Source organism: Rhinichthys klamathensis, unplaced genomic scaffold (genome assembly GCF_029890125.1).
Source record: "Rhinichthys klamathensis goyatoka isolate OS25496 unplaced genomic scaffold, OSU_Roscu_1.1 h1tg000222l_1, whole genome shotgun sequence".
Lineage (NCBI taxonomy): Eukaryota > Metazoa > Chordata > Actinopteri > Cypriniformes > Leuciscidae > Rhinichthys > Rhinichthys klamathensis.
Genome location: NW_026606746.1, coordinates 280,422 through 294,278, shown reverse-complemented (window position 1 = coordinate 294,278; position 13,857 = coordinate 280,422). Strand labels below are relative to the sequence as shown.

The 13,857-nt window shown below is 37.2% G+C and overlaps 1 protein-coding gene across 9 annotated transcripts in view; it reads left to right on the top strand.

Annotated features, from left to right (window-relative positions):
* The window catches only part of dmd (dystrophin), a 108,296-nt gene that overhangs the window by 64,023 nt on the left and 30,416 nt on the right, over window positions 1-13,857 (top strand). For 8 of the 9 annotated variants that reach the window (XR_008808321.1, XM_056264551.1, XM_056264547.1 and 5 more), the window contains 6 exons: window positions 142-298; window positions 2,474-2,591; window positions 2,678-2,946; window positions 3,125-3,271; window positions 4,734-4,812; window positions 5,043-5,103. Coding sequence is in view for 8 of the 9 variants with exons in the window: in XM_056264551.1 (XP_056120526.1) it covers window positions 142-298; window positions 2,474-2,591; window positions 2,678-2,946; window positions 3,125-3,271; window positions 4,734-4,812; window positions 5,043-5,103 (831 nt within the window). In the remaining variant the exon portion in view is untranslated. Of the gene's footprint in view, window positions 1-141; window positions 299-2,473; window positions 2,592-2,677; window positions 2,947-3,124; window positions 3,272-4,733; window positions 4,813-5,042; window positions 5,104-7,903; window positions 8,094-13,857 lie in introns of those variants that run through there. The other variant, XM_056264550.1, reaches the window with a different exon arrangement.

Genomic DNA, 13,857 nt, shown 5'->3' with positions numbered 1-13,857 from the left:
TTCTCAAATCTCCAACTTTATCTAGCACTTTCTTTGTTAAATTCGACTGTGGTGTGACAGTATAGTGCTCTCTGGTGGTCTCTGTGATTTAACACTGGGCAGTATCACACATCTTTTAATACCATCCATACGACTCTTTAGGCCGTATCTGGATACAGGTGTGGATCAGTGGAAACACTTGCACATGTCCTTACAAGAGCTGCTCAACTGGCTGCAGTTGAAGAGGGAGGAGCTAGAACAGCAGAAACCAGTAGGGGGCGACGTGCCGACCGTGCACCAACAACTCCTTACGCACAAGGTGAGTCTAGGACGCGTCCTCTTCGCCCCTCACTGAAAGCATGAAGAGTGAGGTTCAAGATGTGATTTATGCATTCTGTCTTTCGTTGCGCCAAAGTGTGATCATTATCGGAGTCTGTTCTTGTTAAATATTTAAACAGATGGAGATGGTATCTTGCGTAGGAGAGGTGCAAAGTCCCTTGTCTCTTTGCATGGTTGTGTGGACCAATTAACATCTGCTGATGGCCATCAGCTGTCAGGGGCCGCAGTAAACAGGATGTGGTCATGAAGTAGTTAGTGTAGGGGAGCACAGAGAGCGTGTTGCCTGTGACAGCTGAGTCACTCTGTCACACTCTACAGGTGCAGTTAACTGGGAAGTAAACTGGCATGTGTGTAGGAGCTGCAAAGGAAGTCTCAGCAGAAACGTAATTGAACAAAGTTTTTGCAAACTACTAAATAAATTGACATTGCTGTGCTGTGCTTGTCTGAGAAAACATCAGATTTCTTTTTCACTCAGACCTGGAAATATTTGAGGAGTTTGAAAACAGAAAAAGTTATGATATAAATGTTTCTTATCAAATATAATTCAATTCACATTGATTTGTTTTGTGCTTTTACAATACGTATCGTTTCAAAGCAGCTTTACAGAAAATGCATGTTTCTATGTTACAATTAAGAGTAATCTGTTATCAGGTGACTGTGTCAAAGTAATGGCCTAATTGCAGAAATGCACAGTTCTCATGCAGTTAGCTAACGCCACGTATTCATTTAAGCAAAAACAATGAGCACGTTAAAGCAATCATTACATGTTGCGATAATGATTACAATATATGGAAAAGTTGGCAGTTTTGCATATAAGCAAATTTTTTGCGCTATACACGTGAACTCAGTGTCACAAAAGGTCATGTGTCCATTGAAGCAAATGATACCTTTTGGATCATTCTCAAATCATGCTGGATAATGTGATCATAAGGGTTTTTCACAAACTTGTGGAATTCAGGTTTATTTTTTTATTAAAATTAGAAAAATGTATAACAGAAACATTTTCAATAATAGTAAATAAAAAAAAGTAATGGAAAATAAATAGAAAATAATAATGCTCAGCTTGCTTTAATATCTTGCAGTTGGCTTTATAATACTTTTGGTTGCACTTTATTTTACAGTACGTTTACTTACCTAAGAAAGTACTGGTTAATATAAGGTAACTACATGGGTTATGTTTAGGGGTAGGTTAAGGGTTAGTTATTACCCAGTTATTGCAATTACTACATAGTACGTTCATAGGGAACAGGGCTGTAAAATAAAGTGCTACAATACTTTTTAGTTTAATGGTTTAGAAAATGTTTTAGTGTTTGTTTTGCTCATAAAAACAACATTGAATGAATAAAATGTGCCCACTGATAGTGTCACATGCAGCAGTGTCATTATGTTTGATGTTTGCAGTGTTTATAGTATTTATTAATAGTTTGAGTTGACTTTTTATTTATAAGTTTTCAGTTTAATTTAAATAATTATTTAGTAATTACTAAAACTTTAGTAATTTTGTTATTTGATTGACATTTTATTCGTTTTTGATTTCATTACCTCAACTTAAAATCATTTCAGTTAGTTGCCACGGGAACATTTCTTAAGGTGATTTTTAACTTTTTTATTTGATATTAGTAATTTATCTGATTTCAGCTTTAAGTCAAGTACCAAAATTGATTTTAGTTTAAGGCATGTGGTGTCTGTTGTTTTAGTACCTGGTTCTCAAAACGAATTCTGCAGTCCATTTAATGATGTAAACGCAGACACGAAATTAGTGATGATCACAGTTTGTATGTGCCCCGAAAATGGCTGAAAGACAGTGAGCAGTAAAACTCTCTGACCAGGATCACTAGAAAATGAACACAAACATTGTAACAGCATTGTGTTAATTGGATTAGGTTGCACTGATATATGTGAATCCAGTGCATTCTATGATGAGCCCTATTTGCATAAGGAGGCATGTTTGCCCAGAAAAGAATGACAATGGCTTGATTTAAATATGCATGAGAAAGCACTATACCAGAAAGAAATAGCACCTGGTTAAGTTTGACTGGATGGGGGGTATACAGTATGTGAATAAAATGCAGGATTTAGTGCTAAAGTTCCACAAATGTTCACCCCTCATTGTGACATTTAGTACTTTTGGTAGCAAGTCATTGTGCTTTCACAGGTCTTCAGAAGAGAGTTGGGTGCCAAAGAACCTGTAATCAATGGAACACTCGACAATGCTAAAACCTTCCTTGCCGAGATGCCTCGTGAGGGTCTGAAACAGAGGCCTGGACAAAAGGGTATGAAGTCTTCTGCACCTACACATATGCCCACTACAATAACTTAAATATGCTCTAACCTGTATTTCACTTTGTGTGCTGCCCAGATGTAAGTCCTGAGGAGAGGGTTCAAAATGTGGGCCGCATATTGCGTAAAGAAGTGGAGGATGTAACGGTGCGCTGGAAGAATCTGGGTGCAGCTGCTATTGACTGGCAGCAACAGCTGGAATTGGCCATGGAGAGGCTGATGGAGCTGCAGGACGCCCAGGATCAGCTGGACTTCAAGCTACGGCAGGCTGAGACTGTGAAGAATTCTTGGAAGCCTGTTGGGGAGCTGCTTGTAGATGATTTGCAAAACCACATAGACAGAGTAAAGGTCAGTATCCTTTTATCCCTTATGAAAAAGCTTTTTTGGACATGTACAATGGAAATACCATGGTATACTCTGACTGAAGCAACTTGGATTAGCATGGTTGTACTGTGGTATATATGTTTATTATTTTAATCTTTAAGCCTTTGGGCCAAAAGGCATTAAGGTTTTATGTATTTTCCAGGTGTTCCAGGAGGAGATAGCTCCCATTCAGGATAATGTAAATCAGGTCAACCAACTGGCCTCCACATTTAGACCACCTGACATTCAGCTCTCTCCAGACAACCTGAGCAGAATCGATGACCTCAACATGAGATGGAGGCTTCTGCAGGTATCCATTCATGTTCTTTAATTTGAAGTCAACGTGAATTGCCTTTTTTTGCAACCTTGACTTCCAAAAAAAAGACCATGTTTAATGAGAAGTGTGGAGCTTGATTTGATTCGTTGGAAACTGATTGGCCATTCCATACCAGCATGGAGCGAGTACCCAAAACAATGCCTAAATGGCTATTTGGCTGCTGGTTAACATTAGTCTACATTGGCTGTTAGTTCAGCCAAAAATTTAAATTTTATCATCATTTACTCACCCTCATGTCGTGCCAAACCTGTAAGACTTTCGTTTATCTTCGGTGAATAAAAACCTAAATTCAATCTGTTCATCGTATAAAGCGGTCTAGTCTCTTCAGAAAATTTAGACTCAACCTTTTTTAATTCATATGGATTAGTTTTGCGATCTCTTTATGAACTTTCTTGAAGCGTCAAAGTGGTAGTTGCACAGCTGTCAATGGAGGGATAGAAATCTCTTAGATTTCATTAAAAATATCTTCATTTGTGTTCCAAAGATGAACGAAAGTCTTACGGGTTTGGATGGTACGACATGGGGGCGAGTAATTAATGACAGAATTTTTATTTTTGGGTGAACAAACCCTTTAATGACATCAGTGAAAAAGAACAGTTGTTTTAATGAAAGATTACAAAGAAAAATGTGCACTAATGAATTGTTCAAAATACAATTTGGAATGTGTACTAATTAAATTAATTATTTATAAATCAAGTCAGGTCACAGCTTTAGCTCCTGACACAAAAAGAGAAGAAAAAAAATGCAGTTCAATCTTTGAGAAGTTGTAGAAAAGTGTACATGTCAGCAATAGATGCAACAAGCAGATCACAGAAATGATCTGTCCTTCAGAGATCTGACAAAGGACACAGAAAGGCATTATTTAATAAAAAGAGGTTGGGCAGAAACATAAAAACAATCGTGATGAAACATTCTGCACATTTACAGAATATGTTTCTTTGAAATTGTTTTATTAACCATTACTGGCATGTGTTTCCTCCTTTTCCAGTGTTCTTGTAAACTTAAACTTTTTTAAATTGTTTCCGTTAATTGAAATAAAGCTAAAATAAGATATATATATATATATATATATATATGTGTGTGTGTGTGTGTGTGTGTGTGTGTGTGTGTGGTAGATGAAAAAAAAATTTTAAAAAGAGAAATGTTGCCCATGTTACTGAAATAGAATAATTTTAAGTCGAAGTACTACCATTAATAAACCGCAGACTGAAATAAAAATAAAGCTATTTTTTATATATAAAAATATGACAAAAAGTGACAAAAGCACATACAATTCATTACATTAAACTAAAATGAAAATGAAAACTGAAAATATAAATAAAAGCTGATTGAAAATGTTAGTAAATAATATAATAGTATATAAATAATACTAAAATAACGCTATTCTTTACAGCCATTTATTCCTGTTCCTTCCGCCTCTTCTGTGTTTTTTTAGGTCTCCATTGAGGAGCATCTGACCCAGCTGACCACAGCCTACAGGGACTTGGGGCCCCAGACTCAGAATTTCCTGCATGGTGAGTGTGTATTTGTGGTTCTGTTTAGCAGTAATATGAGCATTGTAATGACAGAACATTGTACTTATGTGAATCATAAACTAATCCTGTGTATTTTATAATGTCTTACTGAACTGTTAAGTTGCTTACTGTACATAAAATGTCTCTTGAACCAAATGAAGAAGTGAATGGTGAATAGAAAGGGCTTTGAAATCGAGGTAACATGAATGGGTTTTCTTTTCTGCACACAGCGTCTGTTGAAAGCCCTCTTGAACGCTCTATTTCGCCCAACAATGTCCCCTACTATATCAAGTAAGTCTTCCCAAACTCAACCCACATGTTGATGTCAGGCACATTCAAGCTCCACACTGAATTAACAAATTGAATTTCAACACTATGAAAGCTCCCAGACTAAGAAATACATCATAGCTGGCAGCAGACTACCAAAGAAAAGTGATTTTGCGTGACCTTTTTCCAAACAGAGATATCACCCTGGAAAATTTGTGCAGAATAATCTGAGATGATAAATTAGGCTCTGCCAATGCATGTAGCAGCATGCATCACATAAACTGAGAACTTCTGCACACAGATGACTGAGTGAGCGAGTTTCAGAACTTCTTATCTTCATATTAAACTGGGAAGTTTGCCAGTTTCCATATAAAAATTCCATGCAGATAAAAATGTTGTCTTTGTAACAATCGATGTACAAATGTGTATAGTTACAAAACAGTACAATAGACTCAACAATATAAGGGTAGAGTGAGCCCTCAATTGTCAAATTGTCAGCCCTTCTTATGCAGCTTTCTGTGATTTAAAAGAATTTGCACTACTTTTGTATTTTTTTGCCATGTAGAAATGTTTCGTCAAAGCTTCTATATGGAAAGTATAATGAATTTCATGTCAAAGCAATCTTCAGAAAAATACACCCATTTTAAAATGCCAATGTGTAAACCATGTAAATGATTTGGATAAAGGTTAGCCGTGAGTTATTCAATGAAGCATTTCCCCCCCAAAGTGGTAGCAGTGAGAAAGTGTGTCAGATTCTTTGGGGTAAGCTGTGCCATTGGCTCAACTATAGTCATTTTTTTTTATTATATATTTATCTCTTGACACGTTCACAGCTTAGTACCTTTTTAAGTCATATTTCTCTATGATATAAATGCTTTCATTTCTATAGATGACAGACATCCTGTGATTATGTGAATATGAATATTACATTCACCTCTATAAGTTTTCTTTGCTAAGAAGACAATTTAAAGTGGTGTGGCTTATCAAACTATACCCTATTTGGGTGTTTACATTTTGCTTAGACACTGAAAACATTTTTTTTTAAATCAAAAATAAAACCGGTAAATAAAACAGATTATTGGAGTATATTTTACCAAAATAAAAATACTATTTAATTTTAAAATCAGTGTTTTACTTGCTGTTTCTTTGTAATTATTTGTGAAATTGCACTTTCTGAGTGAAAGTAGTCACCGACACCAAAAAACCTACACATTTTTTTATATACTGTATATTATAATAGTCATTCCAGTGTTGTTTCATCGCTTTTGTGGCTCAAAATCGATATCATCCTCAAAAATCACTCATTTAATCTCTAAAGTATATGCACAAGCTTCATATACAGTCAGAGCTGCATTTATGCTCATGGCAGTGCATTAATATGACTTCATAGGAGAGAACTGACTCTTAATGATGCTGTCATAGATTATGAATGTCATGAATGCTGGTCAAGCAGAGCAGTACTTTCCGTCAGATGGCACTAGAATTTGTTATTTCCAGCCTATTGCATATGATAAGCTGAAGGACAATAAAGGATATCGCTTTATAATAACTTTCATTAATAAGTTATCAACAAACATTAATGCTTAACAGATCAGTAGTTCATTTACTAATTTATATGAAATATACTGGATGATTCCAAGTCTCATGACATTCATATATAGCCTACACTAGTGATCTAAATGTTTGTTAATGTCAGTAATGAAGGTTATTATAAAAGTTTTATCCAGTGAAATATTTTACCCATACACTTTTTATGGAATATTTAGTCATTACCTTCATAACTTCAGCCCATCTAATACATTTAGCAAACTAAGCAAATTATTGCATATTATGTTGATCACGATTTATTTTAAATTTATGCAAAATGTAAGCCTGGTAAAATGAGATTCCTGCACATTGGCAGCATGCAGCTTTTGTCAGGGAATAAATAACCCATCTAGCCCTCCCCAACAAAACGGTAAATAGCCTACTGGTCATTTTCACACTAAGCGGCTGTGTCTCAAAACCTAGTGAGCTTCCTAGCTAGATATGAATTGTTTTTGTTTTGTTTCTTTGCATTAATCTAATGTTGGATTCCATTTTTTAGCATCCCACATTCGATTCGAGCATTTTGACCATCATAGGTGAACTTTTTTCTACCGTTTGATTTGAGATTTTTTTCTTAGTAGGCTATTTTCCATACTGTTGACCTATTTTTTTTTTTTTCTACAGTCTGGGGTTGACACGTTTGAACGTTTGATTTGAGCAATGAAATAATCAGAACGTTCGAATGATTGATTCGAGGATTTATGACCCATCCTCCAGTGGAGTTTAAAAGTTGATTGAGCATTTTTGGGCATCATTGGCGATCGGTTTAAAAGCTTTTTTAATAAGGGAGAGTTCGAACGTTGTAGCCTATGAACGATTTTGGCGACCAAAGTTCAAACGTCCGATTTGCAGTCATCAGAACGTTTGCATGATTGATTTAAACAGTTGACTGAGCATTGTTGGCCATCATTAAGTTCAGAATATCGGTTTGACCTTTGTATTACGGAAACGTTCGAACGTTAACAACTTGGCGAATCACGTGGGCACTTTCGAATTCGAACGTATAATCGATTGTTTAAGCAAAGAACAAATTAGAACATTTCATTCCAGCATTTTAGGAATAATTTTTTTGATGCTATCGGACATTTAAACGATTTCCACAAAATGCTCAGAATCGCACGCAAGCAATGTCCTAAAATGCGGTCTAGGGAGGTGGCATGCTAGGTTTTGAAGCACCTCCTGTAAGTGAGCGAGTGTGTGAGAGAGAGAGAGAAAGGAGTTGGAGGGGGAAGGGAGCAGGAGGAAAAGCTCCGCCTCGTCTGAGCCGCTCTGGCGGAGGGAGATCGCAGGGAAGTCGGATGCTTTTTCCCATGTAGAGAGGGAACACCGCGGAGGTGATTCGCCCCTAACAACATTTGGGATTTTAAAAAACAAACACGTTGGATTCGGCGATTATTAAGAGACAAGATGAGGGAGAACTTGAGAAAGTAAGTGCAATGCTAACACGAATAAATGTCGGCTCGTGCGAGTAGAGGACGCCGAAGGAGTTTTGCATTCGTCCATCTGCCGTATAGTCGCTGCTTCTTTTCCTTGCTCGTTTTCCTTACAGCCTAGCAGGTGCTTGTTCGGTTTTTACAAGGAGCCAGTGCAGGGGGGAATGTCCACGTCTTTTAGCGACATGCCAGTTCAGCGCTTGATTTGTTTATTTTTCTAATGCCAAACACATCGATAGTTCCTGATGCATCTAACGTTACTGTGCCCTTCTTGCAGCATGCCGACTGATAAACCTAACGTGGCGTTCATATTGTCATTTATGTTTTTGGAGGTGTATTTGATAGAAATCCTTATTTATAACGAGGCTTGGCCTTAAGGATCCTCCATATTCGTGCGTTTCCCATAAGTTAACATTAAACCACACAGAAGATAACTGTTTTGGTTTTGACCACATACTTACGGGTGCGTTTGCATTCAACCATAACCAAGAGCCACAATTAGAGGTGTCTGCGTGAAGCGTGTTTGTGTGGGTACACTGTGCTGTTAGATGCGTTCATGCATGTAGGTGGGCATTCCTTTTTCTTGTCCAAACCCACATTACTGCTGTACTTCCGCTCATGCAGTGCCTTGAGATGTGCAGGTATGGTGTTCTCAGTGGGAAATTTGCCATCAGGCCATTGGCATGCTCTACTGAGACTACCTGAACCTAGAGGGCGCTGCCAGATACTGACTGTGTCTCAAAGCCTATAGTGAGCTGCTTGTGATGCCCAGAAATTCTGTGCGTGTTTTCGAACTTTTTGATATCAAAGACCACACCTTCTAAAAAAAAAATATATATATATATAGAGTGTGTTTGTATGTGTGTGTGTGTGTGTATATTTATAATATATATATATATATATATATATATATATATATATAACTGTCAGGAAAATATTGAGCATGATAAAGACTCCTTAAATTCTAATTGAATAATTTGCTTTCGTTGATTTGTACCAAATCATGTCGTTGTTTTTCTTTGTGTGTGTGTGTATATATATATATATATATATATACAATCCACTTAGATCTTTAAGTAATTTCAACTTAAATTACATTAAAGATGCATTCCGTAACTTTTTTGGGTTAAAAATTATCCAAAATAAATTTTTGAGCCAGTACATATCCAGCCAGTGTTCAAAACTATCTGCTTGCCTTAGCTCGATTCAAATTCGAGCATGTCTTTGCGTCATTACGTCACATCTGTACACATAAAGGAGGAGTCTCGGCTAGTAGGTGATGATGTTGGAGTTGGAGATTTATAGCCTTTTCTCACAGCACTTGATATAATTAAACTTTTCAATTTGATGGCGGATCCAGAAAGGTTCAAACGACAATCACCAGTGACAACTGGAGATTTACCTGTTGTGAAATGCAAAAGACTTCGGACTTCGGAGTGGCTACAGAAAAAAAGAGACTGCAACCGGACCCATCCGAAAACAAGGATAAATATCGAAAGGGCATTAAATATAGTCACACAATGCTGATGTTGTTAATATTAACAATTTGAGAACAAAGTATAATTTGCACGGTTTGACGTGATATGATAAGCGATCGTTATTAATCAGCACGATTTAGGCTACTACTATGCTTTTTTCCCTTAGTTGGTCAGAACAAAAGTGGATGTTACTAGATGACATTTTCTGGTGAAAATTATTATGTTGGTCATACTTCCAAAAAGTAAATCTGTGATTCTGAATGACAGTATCCACACCGGCGGCGACTGACAGACGCACATTCTCCTCAAAACATTGGATTCATCCGCGCTGTGCCGTGCCGAGGCACAACCCGTGTAAAGTTGATAATTCCGGGAATAACTGCAATTGCAGATTTCGAACAGAGATGGCGACAAAAATTGCTTAACTTAATTTGGTGAGTGCAAGCAATGTAAACATATGTTGTCATAATTTATTGATCATATAATTTTTTACAGTGTACATTTTTTTTATTTATTTTTTTTATAATAATTTAGAATTAATAATGTTTTTTAGTGCTTTTATTTGGAGATGCTTTAAATTGAACTAAAGTTACCTTAAAGGAGTCATATAATGCCATTTTTGTACAAGCTAGTATGATTCTTTAGGGTCTAAATTAAAAGTTTGTAATATACTTTAATTAAAAATTCTCATTAGTATGGTAAGAAAACACTTATTTTACTTGGTCAAAAACAGCTCTGTTTTCAGCACGCCGTGTCAGTGCATATGACTTTAAATGATAATGAGCTTTGCTCACCCCGCCTCTCTGTTCTGTGCGTACACCGTTTGTAACACAATAACCATAACGCGTTGTTCAGTATTAACGTGGGATTATGAATTATATTGGGAACATCATACATAGAAACCATGCCGTAATATACCCTAAGTGTAAACCTTAGACGCATTCATTGTGAAGCGTGCAGCTAGCGATTTGCAAAGATTAATATAAATATTAATATAAAGGTTAATAAAACGTACACTCACTTCAGTTGTTCTAGAGGTTCAGCAGGAACACGAATAGCTGGTACCGATCCTTTTTTCATGAGCAGCTTCTTAGCAAAACCAGCTCATACTGACCCTCGTTTATAAAGCAGTCTGGTGAGAAATGATTCGCGCAAACATGAGAGCATTGACGTTGCTCCTGGGGAATATTCCCTTCAAAAACAAACTCAGCCACTGCGTCTTCAGCGGTTCGGATTTAGGAACATTAAAATGACTGCTGTGTTCGTTATTACACCCAAGAACAGAACACCACAATCGCTTAGACGCCATTCTGCTCATAGACAGTGCTCCAGCATATCAACAATGACCGCGCCGGTCCGCGCAGACTATGATTGACAGCTGGCTCACGAGCGAGGGTGGGTCTGTGCTGAAACGATGCTGTCAATCAACACTCGTGGGAGGGGCTTCCGAGCGTGTGACGTCACAAAATCGAACGGCTCAATTTGAGGCAGGGGAAAACATATAAGGAGATTAAAACAAAAACACTGGATGGATTTTTATCATTTTATGATGGTTGTGTACAGGCGCTGCCAACACACATTTCAGTACAATCAACTTAAAAGTGCATGTACCATTATATGACCCCTTCAAAGGTTTTTTGCATTGTTAATTGCTGTTCTTTCAAACTTTCTATTCATAAAATAATCAGTTTCCACATAATCTGTTTCTTGAGCACCAAGCATATTAGCACCAGCATATTAGAAAGATTTCTGAGGGATCATGTGACACTGAAGACAGGTGTAATGATGCTAGAAATTCAGCTTTGCTATCACAGGATTAAATTATATTTTAAAATGTATTAATATAGAAAACAGTTTTTATTAAACCTGTTCCAAGTTAGCTGATTAACACCCCTAGCAAAACAAATACTCTGGCAGTCCCATGGTAAATGGCATTGGTATTACCATGGTGCTTTTTTATTTTTTTGTATGGTTTCCAGGGCCGGATTAAGAGTTCAGAGGCCCCTGGGCACAATATCTTGTAGGCCCCCCCTTAGGCAGGCCAAATGTATATTTTATCCAAGGACATTTTTATATGGCATTTACAGTTTTACTGACTTAAAAGGAACTTTGTTGTACTATGCTGGAGTAAAGTTCATAAATGGTCGTTCTTTCCCATATGAATTTGTAAAGCTATGTTGGGTGGACCTCTGTGCCTCTAGGGGGGTTCGGGGGCATGCTCCCCCGCAAGAAAATGTTGTACATTTTAAGGTTAAATGCATCAATCTCGTGCTCTTTGAGAGATCAAAATTAAGAGCTTCAACCCATGAACTGCTCGTTGAACAAAGAAAAAGCATTGATTTGTACCAGGAAAATAAAGAGGGCTCAAACATCTTTTTAGTTATGAGAGTCTCAGTCTACATTACATTATCAATGGTGTTTTAGGATGCCAAACAATTATTATAATAATCTAATAATGATTTATATAATTATTCCTATGACGTAAAATCTAGGGATGCACCGAAATGAAAATTCTTGTCCGAAACCGAAAACCGAAAAAGAGGAAACCAAGGCCGAAAACCGAAACACCGAAAGAAATTATGCCAATTATAAGTACCATTGCATTTATGGCTATGATGACTGTGTACAAACTTCACTAAAATCAAGGCATTGCAATTGCATAAATTAATATAAAATTTTCAAAGAATAAATCAATTACAAATTATGCAAATATTTATTTAGCACATTGCAACAATGCACAGTATAAAATCAAATTCAAACTAAAATGTTTAACTTGACCCCACTCATGTGTACATTAAATAATAATCTACTGGCCTGCAGAAAGGTTTTAAAATTAAATGTTCTTCTCTCATAAAACCAAAGGCGAGCACGAACTTCTCATCACACCAGCACCCAGTTTGCACGTCTAAATTAGTTGCTTACATTTTTAAAAATGAGCATACACTAGCATAAAAAAGCCTTTTTAATGAACAAAGGTCAATGTTTAATACAAATGTACATGAAACTTAATGAAATATGTTTAGTGAAATTAGAAAATATTCAAGAGCGTTAATTTAGTTGTATACATACATGTTCCCATATACATATTTTTTTTGTAATGTCACAAGTAATAATCTCAGGGTTTACTGGGTTTTACATGATTATTTTTGTATTGGTGGTGGTATACTAAAAAATAAACATTGTCACGTGTTTATCTTCTTCTCACCGATTCCTGATGGTTAGAGGACAGTTACTTGAGTCGTCCCCTGTCGTTTCTAAGAATAGTACAACGGCGATCGCGTCAAGTATAAACACCTCGACCGTTTGGAGAGGTGCGCGCGCTCTGTGGAGACTCGCGCTGCGGAGGAAGGCGAAAGTATAAACAAGGCTTCCGTCTCCTCGCGGGTTCAGATATACTGAAATACACACCGCAGACACGTTGCTTGCTTCAGACAAGTACGTGCAGGTCGCGGTTTCTGTTTGCGTCATCACAACATTTCGGCCGTATTGTTTCGGTGATAAAAGTCTTTCGGCCGAAAACCGAAAATGCACTTTTGGGCCATTTTCGGCCGAAAATTTTCGGTGGCCGAATATTCGGTGCATCCCTAGTAAAATCCATAGCCTATAAATGAAAATGAATATTTTAAAAGTATATTTTAGTCTACATTACACTATAATACAGGAAAATTAAAATACTTTTGTCCTAATTTCTTTACTTGCAAGAAATAAACCCTTGAGCTTTTATTTAGGAGAAAACACCTGATAACCATGCTGATCGCGTGAGCAAAGTGCACACTTTTCTTTAAATCACCCAGCACAAACAGGATGCCTATTCTTAAAGTCTTGTGCTGTTTTATAAAGGCACAAAGCCATCATGGTTTCGATTTTAGTTCGTTGGCAAAATATAACGCTAGAGACCTTTATGTTGGGTAAGGTTATACATTTTACATCTCATATGTGTTGGGAAAAGGGAGAAGAGAGAGTTCGGCAAAAGACGGATTCGAACTCGGGTCGAGCGCATCAAAAGCTGCTTTTAAACACTTCACGCGCTACGACCTACGTCACTGTAGCTATTCAGTGACGCGCGTCTTTTTACTAAAAAGACAGGCACTTAGTGCAAATATACGCTCCGTTATCTAAAATATATTTTTTCTTCCCCTCGCTTGGGCCATAAGTGCGCATGGCGAACTTGCAATGAATACATTTTATCAGACCGGCCCTCGCGGCCTCGAAACACTACAGGCCCACCAGGGGAAACTCCCTACTCTCCCGATTACCACTCCGCCCCTGGTGCCCAGGGC